The following is an 11672-nucleotide window of genomic DNA, read 5'->3' on the forward strand; positions in this document are numbered from 1 at the left end:
AAGGGAGGGATCTAACTTACTATCTCCACTTGGCCACTATCATGGGACCTCAGGCAGTCCACACCTTCTCTTGTTCTCTCTGCCTGGAGAACGGACATTCAGATGCCAGCAAGCACATTCCACTTGGCTAAGAGGAAAGAGGCTACCACTTGGCGTTGGCCTTGGACTCAGAAGAACCAGCTTCTCACAGGGAAAGGAGCTGCCCAAGGTCCCACTGCAGGACACAGCCTTGGAACTCAGCTCTCCTGGCTGCAGCAGAGGATGCTGCCCATCAGACCATACTGCCAAGCCCTGGGAAGTGCTGGAGTGGCAGGGGGCAGTCTAGTGGAATGAGCCAGCCTGGTTTGCCATGTTCCTTAGGACCCACCCTGAAGCAGGCTCACACCACCAGTACTCACCAACCTAGAGATTTCCTGTCACTGTTGATAGGAAGGCTGGATCTGCAGGCCTCCTGGTGGCCATGAGTCTGCACAGACCAGAGCTGGGGTGGAGGTCACAATCCTGTGCCCAGTATCTCAGTTTCTCACTCTCCCCAGTCCCAACCAGGTATACATGCGTTATTTGAAACCCCAGGGGGTCAACTCAGGAGGGATGTTTTAGTTAAAAGCTATGGGGATAAAAAGGAAACACCCCTCACTGGCTCAAGCCTTCCGTTAAATCAATGTGGATGTGCGACCCAGGAACTGTGCAGCAAGGACCTCCAGGCCCTCCCCTCCAGAAAGCAGGCAGTCATCCTTGAGCCGAAATGCAGATGAGCTTCCTGTGCTTGAGCCAGGCTTGGCCAGGGAAGTGTGTACGCATGCACCCAGGGCAGTGGAGGACTGATCAGTCCCTGGGAGTGAGCTGCTCTACACCAGGCCCCATGGTATCCAAGGCCAGGAGTGAGGACTCATGTGCCTTCCTCCTCCACGCTGCACCTGCACATCCCTACCAAGCAGGGGACTGACGGCCAGCCCTGCTGGGGCAGAAGGAAACTCTCGCCCCAGCGCTACCTGGGAGTAAGGGGTCAGGGGACCTGTAAGTCATGCACAAATCATTAGGTCACCATTTGTTAGTCTCTCAATACTTTACTGGCCATATACCCCAATACTCCCACATCTATTTCACCAACACACAGCAACTGCCCTCGGCCACCCTAATGTGATGGAGCCAGACTGAGAACTTGGGTTTACCCACGTGTCCTAGAAATATCCTAGAAATGCAGAGCATGGGGAAATCACAGAATCTTGGGAAATACCATAAGCACCTGGGTTCTGGAAAGTGCCATCCACCTCCCTCTGGTCAGGCTGGTGCCACAGACAAGGCTTCCACAGGGCAGCCACACTATGGCCTAGACCTCTGGATATGCAGGAACCGGGGCCTGAGGAGACAGGGATAGGGGCTGGTTAACACCTGGGCCTCAGGGAATGAGCAGGGAGTGGGAACAGCACACTCTCCTGACAGCCAGGGCTGAGGATGGCCCCAGTGGAAATACCAGCATGCTACAGGGCTAAAGAGGGGTAGGATCTCACCTCCCACAGAAGTCCCTGCGCACAGCCACAAGATTAAGGTACAGTTCAGGCCGGTTCTGAAGCCAGCTGCTTACAAGCTCCGGGTGCCTTGGGTCCACTTCTAAGAAGATACTACTACATGGGGGAGAAACGGGTGGGCTCAGTAGGACAGGTCTGGGGCCTGCCCTTCTGGGCTGCTTGGGCTGGCGAGGTGAGGGTCCTGTGCTCATCTCTGCCAGGGCCTGCCCAGTACACATTAGGAGCAGCGGAGGCTGCTGGGGGCAGACCTAGGAGACCCATCCCATTCATACCCAGAGTCCTTCAGGAGCTGGGGTGCCAGGGCCAGGATGTGGGTAATGATGTCCATGCCCTCCTTCCCACCGTCCAGGGCCGCAGGGTCTTCATAGCTGAAAGGGAAAGCAGTGGGAGGTGACAGCCTGAGGAAGGGGTATCTGAAATGCATGGAGGGCGTGGGCAGGGCCTCCACAAATGGGGCCCTGTGGAACTTACACTCTAGACTGAAGGGCAAATCTGAGGACCCAGAAGAGGGCCCCAAATCGGTGGTAGCTCCTCTTCCCTTCTTCTCATGGGCAGCACCCTGCCAGGCAGCGCCAGGCGTGCTTGCTGAATCCCACTGGCTGATGGCCTCTCCTGATGGACTGACTCATGTCAGGGACATGAATGTCTCCCCATAAGGCTGCTCCTCTTCTTGGTTTGGGAGATCTGGGGCTAGCCCTGACCACTCCTGAGAGCCCAGAAAGGGAGAGCCAACACCCCAACCCCATCCAACATGACTGCTGCCCCATCCAGGACTCCTGGGCTGCCCCTGGTTCTCAGCCCCTGTGTAAGAACAGGATCGCCTGGCGTAAAGCTAGCCTGGGGCCAAGTTTTAGTCCCAGTTTTCCCACTGAGCTCCCACGTGACCATAGACAAGACACCTTCCCTCTCTGGGCCTCAGTATTCTATAAAATGACGTGCCCATCTACAGAGCACCCCCTATGAGTCCTCCACTGTGTTTGATGCTTTCAAGTCGTCACTGAGTCCTCCCATGGCCCTGCAGAGGACTACCTCTCTTTTTCCAGAGGCAGGAAACAGGCCCAGAGAGGTTCAGTGGCTGTCCAGTAGTCTTAAGTAGGAAGGCAGATGCTGAATCTAGGTAGGATTGTGGGCTCTCCAGTGCGTCCACGTAACACCACTGCCTGTTTCAGTACCAACTCCCCTGTCCCTCCAGATGGTGTGGTCCTCGAGGGCAGACTAATCCCATTAGGCCTTTCCAGGCCTGGCCTCCCTGGCCCACCCTGCTTAGCACCTGCGGATCTCGGGGGCCAGCTGTTCCATGTCCTGGTGGAAGACGTAGGGAGGGTTGCTGACGACCAGGTCCACAGGGCCCAAGGGCAGGTGTGTCCAGCTCCTTTCTGTAGTCAAAGAAGAGGACACACAGTAGGGACTAACCCATTGGGAGGTAAAGGATGGTAGCTCCCCCTGCCACCGTGTCCCTCTTATCACACCACACCTTGGGCCTGCCACGGGATCTGATAAGTCAGACCTGCAAATTAGTGCCCAGGGTCCTCTGCTGACAGCCTGGTGGAGAATGTGCATGCTTTAACATGGCAGCCCTTCATTTCAAGACATAGAATGTCCTTGCCAAAAATTCTCATTACACAAGACTCCGTTCAAGTGCCACTTCCAGGACATCCTTCCTGATTGCCTAGGCAGGAAACAGCCTTTCTCTTCTGTAGCTCCACCAGCCTTATAGCCAACATGGACTGAGAGTACATGGAGGGTAGGCCTGGCCTCATCAGCCAATTCCTGATGGCTCTGACTACTGGTTTCACCCTGTGCCGGGTGCTACACCAAGTATATCACACTCCATGGAGGGGGCACATGAGGCTCAAGGATCCCATGGGTAAGGCAATGGAGCCAGAACTGGAGTTGGAGGCCCGGACACACTGTAAAGGCTATGGCTGAGGTGTGCAGTGCCTGGATCGCTTCTTCCCAGGCCAGGCAGGGGGAGAGGGGCACTCTAGTATTTTGGTCCTGAAGGCATTAATTTAAGCTTTTGCTTATCTGTCGCCAACAAGCAAGCCCTTAACTCATTAGTTATGAGGAATTCATTGACCTGACCCTGGTGGGTCAGGTCAGCCTAGGAGGCAAAAGCAACTTGTCTGTCCTCAGCCAAGGCTTTGTTTGAACTGCCATACACGTGTATGGTTGTGGCTTTTGGGGAAGCCCTCCCTCCATGTCCGCGGAGTGCCTCATCCACCCAGTAGCACCTGCATCTAGTCTCCCTATCTTAAGGAACATGCAGGGGAGGGTACCTGAGGTCATATCAAGGTGGATGATCCAAATCCTGTCCTGCAACCGAAGCCTAGATAGACAGGGAGAAAGGGGTGGGCACGGGGGTAGATCCCTACCCTTTGCTACAAGAATGAGGTCTTGTAGTCAACCTTTCTTGGATCAGCAAGATACTCACTGCCCACTACCCATTCAGAACCCCATGGGACCCATGCCATGCTACCCCACTGCTTCCTCCTTCTTGGGAGGAGAAATCAGGCATTAGCGAGTTTGAAACCTGAAAAGGAGTCAAGATCAGGCCCCAAAGTGCAACTCCCCCACCTACCTCTGAGCATTCTCATGGGTCAGAGAGATGGCAGCTTCCCCCTTATCCACAGCAATGACTCGGCTCTGTCCCAAGAACAAACAGAGGATATGTGGAAGGCAATGCTGAGAGATGCTGGGAGATACTGGGCCTGGGAGACCCTCCTCCAATCCCCCACCAGAAGAGAAGGGAAATACCCAACAGCCTTTTCTTCTTGGCCAAAATCCAGCCAGATAGATGTGGTAGGCATTGAGTCTGTGAACCACAGTGGGCTAGGGGCAGCCCTGTCCTCCCTCATCTAGCTGCTTCCCCTCAAGGGCTCCTAGCAGAGGGATGTGGGGGAAGCACTAATGGGAGGGACAGTGAGTGTCAGTCACAGTCTATCCAGAGTGGGTGGAGAGGCTCACCTGAGGGAGCTGGCTCAGCAGGCTGAGGGAGATGGCTCCCGATCCACAGCCTACCTCCAGAATGAGGGGGCTGCCTGGGGATCCCACAGCATAGGACCTCTGGGCCACCTCTTCCAGCACCCACTCAACCAGTTCCTATGAAGCAGAGGGGTCTGGATCAGAGTTGGTGCCTGGGGGTGTTGGTACAGGGGCCTAAGCAGTTACCCCTGTGAACGTAGGAAGGGGAGGTAGCCAAAGCCAGACTGACCTTCATGTCAGCTGGGCCATGGCCAAGTCACCCTGCCCCGCCACGCCTCAGCTTCCCCATCTGTACAACTGAGCCCAGTTGAGGATAGCCCACCTCATGGGGATGTGGTGGGGATTAAATGAGCTAATCCATACCTGTTTCATGTTAAGTGTTTAATCAACCCCAGCTAAGCCCTTTACAGACATCCTCCCATTCTTAGCATTTCTTAGCAGAAATGCTAAGAACTGGCTGGGCACAGTGGCTCACGTCTATAATCCCAACACTTTGTGAGACCAAGGTGGGCAGATCACTTGAGTTCGGAGTTTGAGACCAGCCTAGCCAACATGGTGAAACCTCGTCTCTGCTAAAAGTGCGAACATTTGCCGGGCACGGGCATGGTGGCGGATGTCTCTAGTCCCAGCTACTCGGGAGGCTGAGGCGGGAGAACTGCTTAAGCCCGGAAGGTAGACGTTGCGGTGGATCAGGATCGTGCCACTGCACTCCAGCCTGGGAGACGGAGCAACACTCCATCTCAAGAAAAAAAAAAAAAAAGGTAAGAACCGTATCTGATAGTTCCTGGCCACTCCCTCTGGCCTGACCCTGCTCCCAGAGCTTTTCCTGTATTAATCTGTTAAATCCTCACAAGTGTCCCATGAGGAAACTGAGGCCTGGGGTCAAGGCCCCACCTGAGCCTGGCCTGTGGTTCATGGTGGCCAAGAATCAGGAGCTGGTGTGACAGAGCTGAGCTTGAGAGGCCCCAGGGAGGCTCCTAGGCCAAAGGGACAGGGAATTCCCTCCTTTGGAGAAGATGGGTCATGGGTGAACATGGTCCTGACTAAGGACCTGGGGGCTGTGGCATACACAGGCATAGCTCAACAGGCATGGGTGCAGAGGGAGGTGCCTGACTGCACTGTACCTGCCCTGGCAGCAGGGGGACATTTTCAGACATTGCCACTTTGGAAACAAGAGGGTTTCAAGCCTTGCCTACCCAGCCACTGCCTGCGAGGACTATGCCTGCAAACCAACATAGGGTAGGGGTGAAGGGTGGAAGTCTCCTACCGTCCAATGTTTCCCAGAGGGTCAGAACTCCTGGTACCCCATGTCTCAGGAAAGACTGGCTCAGGGAGCTAGGGATGGTGGGCAGCAAGTGGGTGCTTCCCTGATCTGAAAAGAGGACCACCTTTTCCACAAAGCCTTCCTCAAGCCTGGGCCAGGCTCTACCACGGCTTTCCCCACCCTGAGCCTAAGGTCTAGCCTAAGGATGCGATATGCCTCTCCCACCAGACTCCATAACGGGAAGACCTGAGGTCCAACTCATCGTAGTGTGTCCCACACTGGCAGGGCTTGGCCCACAGACAGACTTCTTGGCTACTTTCTTTTTTTTTTTTTTTTTTTTTTTTTTTTTTGAGACAGAGTTTCACTCTTGTTGCCCAGGCTGGAAGGCTGGAGTACAATGGCGCAATCTTGGCTCACCGCAACCTCCGCCTCCCAGTTTCAAGCGATTCGCCTGTCTCAGCCTTCCTGAGTAGCTGGGATTACAGGCATGCAACACCATGCCTGGCTAATTTTGTATTTTCAGTAGAGACAGGGTTTCTCCATGTTGGTCAGGCTGGTCTCGAACTCCCAACCTCAGGTGATCCGCCCGCCTCGGACTCCCAAAGTGCTGGGATTATAGGTGTGAGCCATGGTGCCCGACCCTCTTGGCTACTTTCTAAGTGCTGGGCGAGCTCTCTGTGGCACCACCCTCTGCATCTCACACTGCCAGGTCTCCCCAACACCCCAATGCCATCAGCCAGGCTCAATGGAGCAGAGGGCTCCAGATCACACCCATTTTCCACCTAAGTTCCCCAGTGCTGGGTTCCAAAAAGCATCTCACCCTTCCAGGCCCCCAACCCCAACAACAATGTTCATCCACCCTGAGGATGGCAAGTCCAAGCCAGGCAGAACTTGGCCAGCAGGTGCAAACCTCCCTGTTCCAAGCCTCTTCTGCACCAAACAAATGATTGCCTGTGGGTGAGGCGGCCCAGCTCCAGCAGGAGAGGGCATATATTCACTAGCTCTCACCAGCCCTGTGCCAGGCACTACCGGAGACCACTAGGGTACTTGTGGCAAGCTGGGCCTGCAGGGTTGGGACAGGTACAGAGTGAGCAGGGTAGGGTTGTGGCTGAGAGCCTGTGGTCTCAGTGGTGAGGCCACACGCTGAGAGGTTGGCAGGGTGACCAGGACTTGTCAGGTGTGTGAGCCTCTCTTGGTTTCCTGGCCATAGACCTACTCTGGCTGGGGAATGACCCCTCAGTCAGCCACACTGGCCAGTCACCTCACAGAGATACTCAAAGACCTCAAAGACACACACCACGTATGTGGATGGCCACCTTGGGGAGGGTGAGAAGCTGAGAAACTGAGCCCCTGCCACCGCTAGGGGCCTCTTGCTTGCCATAATACTCCAGAGCACAGGAGGCTCATCTTGGCTGCAGGGCCACTTGGGGCAGGGGTAGACAACAGCACAAGAAGTCCAGAAACTTTCTCTTATCCGCCCAGTGAAGAGCCTCCCTCAGCCTGACGCTGGTGGCTCTTTCAGGGAGACTAAAAGCCAAGCTGGTCACAGGCTCACGGCACCCCCTCCAGGTGAATATGTAAAGAATCCAAGAACAGGGTGGGGCGCAGGGGCATGCGGGAAGGAGGTGAGGGGCAGGCAGTTGTTGGCTCTGCCTAGAACTGCTGCCCCAACGTGGACTTCATACCCCATCAAGAGGTTGGCCCAAGGCCTCAGCAGAACCTGAGTGCCCAAAAGTACCCTCTATTAGGATGGCATTCCTGGTGGAGCAGACCCAGGGAGATGGCATTGCCTCCTTCAAGTCAATCACAGACAAAACACTGATCCTCCCACAACCTGTACAGCCTCACAGCAGGCCAGGTGAGAATGGTTCACACCCCCAGCCCTGAGTTTCCTACTGTACTCACTGCCAGGCCAGAAGCTGAACCACCTTCTCACCTCTAGGGAAAATCCAACTCACTGGGTCACATGCCTCCTGCAAGTTTGCACTTCAGACTCCCCCTTCATCAGACACCATCCTCTGCACCCATTCTCACCACTCCCTGCCACAGGCCACGTCCTCTTGAGTTCTTGGTAAGGCATCCCCCGATGTGGCTTTACATTGGGGTGAACCTGGTGAGTTCTCAGAAATGTCTGCACAGTGAGGTGAGCACCTGGCCTCCCAATTGCAGCATCTCCCCTCACCCCACCCCTTGCAGTAGAGCTGCTGTCTTAGCCCAGAGCAATCTAACAATCAGGGGCCACATGGGAGCCAAAGTCCACACTTGATACTCAGAACCCTGGCACATATGGCTGGTGCCAGGTCAGCTCTGAAGGAACTCAAAGGTCACCATGCCCTGACCCTGGGCAGCCGGAGACAGCAAATGATCTCTTCGCTAGAGATCACGTGTTTTTGGGAGCCACAGGTAAGCCTCCCAAGGCCTGCAGGTGGCAGGCCACACCTTGCTCTGGGTCTCCATACTGTGTCCTAGGTCATGCCAATCCCAGATAGGGGAGCCACCACGAGAGGGATGGGGCTCTGACCTGGGAGTCAGGAAGTCCAAGTGCTGCCCTCATGCTCCCTTCCTTGACAGCCCTGTGACTTCAGCAAGGCCTCAGATTCCCTACTGTCCCTGCCCTGACACTGGGCAGTGAAGCAAGGACCTGGTCTCCCAACCACATGACATGGAGGGGAGAGGGGTCAGAGAGTTTCTTGGCTAGGGGACAGAAGCTGGGAAAGTGAAGGAAGGGTTTGGGGCCCCTAGCCACGGCAGGGGAATGGGAATCTTTCCCAGAAATGTTTGTGTGCTTGGGTCTTTCTAGAAACATTCCTTCTCAGAACCTGGCACCCTCTGACTTGCCCACCAGCTCTCACTCAGCTCTACTCCCTGGTCTGCACCCTCTGGCTCCCAGCTCTGCCACCTACAAAGTCAGAGGGGAGTCCAAGAAGGGCCATAGAAAGCGTCTCTTCCAGGACCAAGGTGCCTTACTAAGGGATAGCACACTTGCGCCACACATCCCTAGTCCTAGTAATTTGAGGGACAACACAGGTGATTACCCGACCAGTTAGTAGACCAGATTCTCTGGTCTGGAGGCCTAACCCTCTCATCAACTGGGCCCAGAGAGGGCAGTAGGGCAGTGACCTGCCCGAGGTCACACAGCTGATACCAGGTCTCCAGGTGTCTGGCTGGAGCCCTCTCCACTTCCTCCATGCCCTCTGAGAAGCTGCTGGAGGACACTGTTCCCTGTGGGTTGGGTAAGCCACGGGACAGCTCCCAGAGAAACAGCGGAACAGTCTAAGTACTTGGGCAGCACTATTTGAGGCACTCTGGGACATTGCCAGATCTAGAGGCTGGGGTGGTAGCTTGGAACATGACAGTCAAGGGGACCAACAGGAATCATGTCCTCTGGGCTCTGCCAACACAGACAGCGAGGAGATACGTGTCTAGAAAGGCAACGTCCCTGAAGTCATGGGGCCCCAGTGCCCCCTGGAGGAAGCCTAGGGTAAGACCGGTACCCTGAACTCCACCCTCATCCTGATCCTGCCTTGCCCTGGTGGCACACCTACCTCTGTTTCTGGCCGAGGAATAAACACTGGAGGCACCATCCTCAGGCTGAGCCCCTGAAAGTCCCATTCTCCAAGGATGTACTGCACCGGCATCCTGCAGAGGGGGCAGCCGGGTGGTCATCAGTGACAGAGCCAGGAACAACAGGACCATGCCTCGGCTGAGAGATACCACTTGTGGCCAAAGATATCAGGCAAGACCATGTCTCCAGGGCCTTGGGACTCCTGAGGCAAAGCCTTCCCTCCCTCCCTTCTTCCTATTCACTACCCCGGCCCCACTCTTGCCACCCCTGAACCCTAACACCTCCTTAGTCCTTGGACATTCTCCTCCTCCCTGAATTTGGTGGGGATACCGGAAGCTGGACTGCTGCTCCCCAAACACATCCTTCAGGTCTGATCCATGGGTGCTCACCTCTGCAATCGACGGCTACTCAGCTCCTGGATACACTGTAGTTGCTGAGAGGTCAAGGGCTGGGTCCAAAGTGCCGGCCTCAGGCTCTGAAACTGTCCCCACAGAGAACGTAAGTGGCTGGCTCACTGGGCCCAGAGGCCCCAACCCAGGTGTCTTATGTGGATAATGCCTGCCTAGCACTGGTCTGGAGGCCCAACGCTCTCATCATCTGGGCCCAGAGGGGGCAGCATCCTGCCCAAGGTTACACAGCTAATACCAGGCCTCCAGGTGTCTATCCCAGAACACCTAGGCAGAGATTTATTCATTCATCCAACAAACTGTTACAGTGTGTGCCAGGCGTTAAGACCTTCCTTCAGAAAAATCCCATCAGTCCCAGCTAAGCTCTTAGTGAACAGAAAACCTGGATATCTCTTCCCGAAGTCCTCCCTCCTCCCTCTTCCTGTCCTTTTGACAACACTGAACTTAACTGTTTTGGCTCCAAGGACATGAGCCACGATGTACTCACTGGATTCCCGGGCCTCAGGGATACCTCTCTTCTCAAAGACCCTAGTCCAGTGGCTGACCAGTTCTGTGGCACTGGATAACCCAGCCAGAGGTGGTTGGGGTTGCCATGAGCTGAAGGCCCAGCCCAGGGTACATCCCCCTCTCCCTGGGCCAGACAGGAAAGCCCATAGCATTCGGCCCCAAAGCTCCATGTCTCAGGAAAAGGTTCTCCAGAGTGCTTCCAGGTTCCCAAGTCTGCCTTATGATGTCAGCTGCTGAGGTGGGTGCTGAGAGTGGCCCCTGGACCCAGCTGGGTGGAGATGGAAAGGTCACAAGTTCTGGTGCCCCAAAATGGCTCTGGTCCTCAAATATAGTTGGTTGCCACCCTGGGAGTGAGAGGAACCAGGAAAGCAGGTGAGCCTTGTATGACATCCCCCCTTCTACCAATACATTGCCTGAGAATAGTTGTGCTCTTGCTGACACCCCCTTGACTCCATTTAGAGCCTCACCCACCTATCTGAACATTCTTGTCTTGGCCACTTATGTTTTCTTCACATTTTTAGCTGGAATGGGCTGAGCCCATGGCTCAGTCTCTGCTAATAAATGGGTTGGTGGTAGGTTAGGGTACATATTTGGGGATAGGACAGATCTGTGTCTAACCTAGTGTGTGTGATCTTGAGCAAGTCATTATCTCTGAATTTCACTTTCTTAATCCGTAAGATGGGGGAAAATCACATCAAACCTATGGCAAGCAAAGCATTAGACTATGAATATCCAAGGCCTGGGAGGCAGCTCAACACATAGCAGAGACCAGATGTTACATGATCTTAACTGATGTTACAAGGGGCAGATGATTGCTTTTGATTGGGAGCTTTGAATCTGACGTTTTGTGTGTACTGTCATGGATTTATATGCTGAAAATTTCCTCCTAATTTAACCCATAATCCAGGACATCAGCATAAACCACCAACTAAAAAATTTACAATTTTATATTTAAAGATGTCACAAGCAAATTTAACTGAAGGTTTAAAATCAGCAGTCCCCTTTGCTTCCAGATAAAAGTCCAAACTAGCGTTTATTGAGCACCTGCTAAGTGCCACATCTTCAAATACAAGTAGGGTCCGAGAAGGGAAGCGACTTGCCCAACGTCACTTAGGTAGAAACTGTCCCAGGTAAGCTGGGCGCGGTGGCTCACGCCTGTGTAATTCCAGCACTTTGGGAGGCGGAAGTGGGCGGATCACGAGTTCAGGAGTTCCAGACTATCCTGGCCAGCATAGTGAAACCCCGTCTCTACTAAAGATACAAAAAATTAGCCGGGCGCGTTGGCGGGTGCCTGCAGTCCCAGCTACTGGGAGGCTGAGGCAGGAGAATGGCGCGAACCTGGGAGGCGGAGCTTGCAGTAAGCCGAGATTGCGCCACTGCACTCCAGCCTGGGCGACAGAGCAAGACTCTGCCTC

At 54.7% G+C, this 11672-nt stretch overlaps 2 protein-coding genes across 3 annotated transcripts in view; one reads left to right on the top strand and one right to left on the bottom strand.

Annotated features, from left to right (window-relative positions):
* Positions 1-1047: 1047 nt before the first annotated feature.
* The window catches only part of HEMK1 (HemK methyltransferase family member 1), an 11568-nt gene continuing 943 nt past the window's right edge, over positions 1048-11672 (bottom strand). The window contains exons 2-12 of one of the 2 annotated variants that reach the window (XM_011938997.1): positions 11549-11595; positions 10200-10601; positions 9733-9824; positions 9324-9417; positions 4497-4631; positions 4111-4175; positions 3809-3858; positions 2800-2905; positions 1802-1897; positions 1512-1625; positions 1048-1360 (exon numbers count right to left, since the gene is read on the bottom strand). In XM_011938997.1, coding sequence (XP_011794387.1) covers positions 1324-1360; positions 1512-1625; positions 1802-1897; positions 2800-2905; positions 3809-3858; positions 4111-4175; positions 4497-4631; positions 9324-9417; positions 9733-9824; positions 10200-10427 — 1017 coding nt within the window. In that variant the 5' untranslated portion in view covers positions 10428-10601; positions 11549-11595 and the 3' untranslated portion in view covers positions 1048-1323. The remainder of the gene's footprint in view (positions 1361-1511; positions 1626-1801; positions 1898-2799; positions 2906-3808; positions 3859-4110; positions 4176-4496; positions 4632-9323; positions 9418-9732; positions 9825-10199; positions 10602-11548; positions 11596-11672) is intronic. The other variant, XM_011938996.1, reaches the window with a different exon arrangement.
* The window catches only part of LOC105509660 (chromosome unknown open reading frame, human C3orf18), a 13170-nt gene continuing 12002 nt past the window's right edge, over positions 10505-11672 (top strand). The window contains exon 1 of the mRNA XM_011938994.1: positions 10505-10629. The gene's annotated coding sequence lies outside the window, so the exon portion shown is untranslated. The remainder of the gene's footprint in view (positions 10630-11672) is intronic.

This window comes from Colobus angolensis, unplaced genomic scaffold, assembly GCF_000951035.1.
Source record: "Colobus angolensis palliatus isolate OR3802 unplaced genomic scaffold, Cang.pa_1.0 Scaffold18, whole genome shotgun sequence".
Classification (NCBI taxonomy): domain Eukaryota; kingdom Metazoa; phylum Chordata; class Mammalia; order Primates; family Cercopithecidae; genus Colobus; species Colobus angolensis.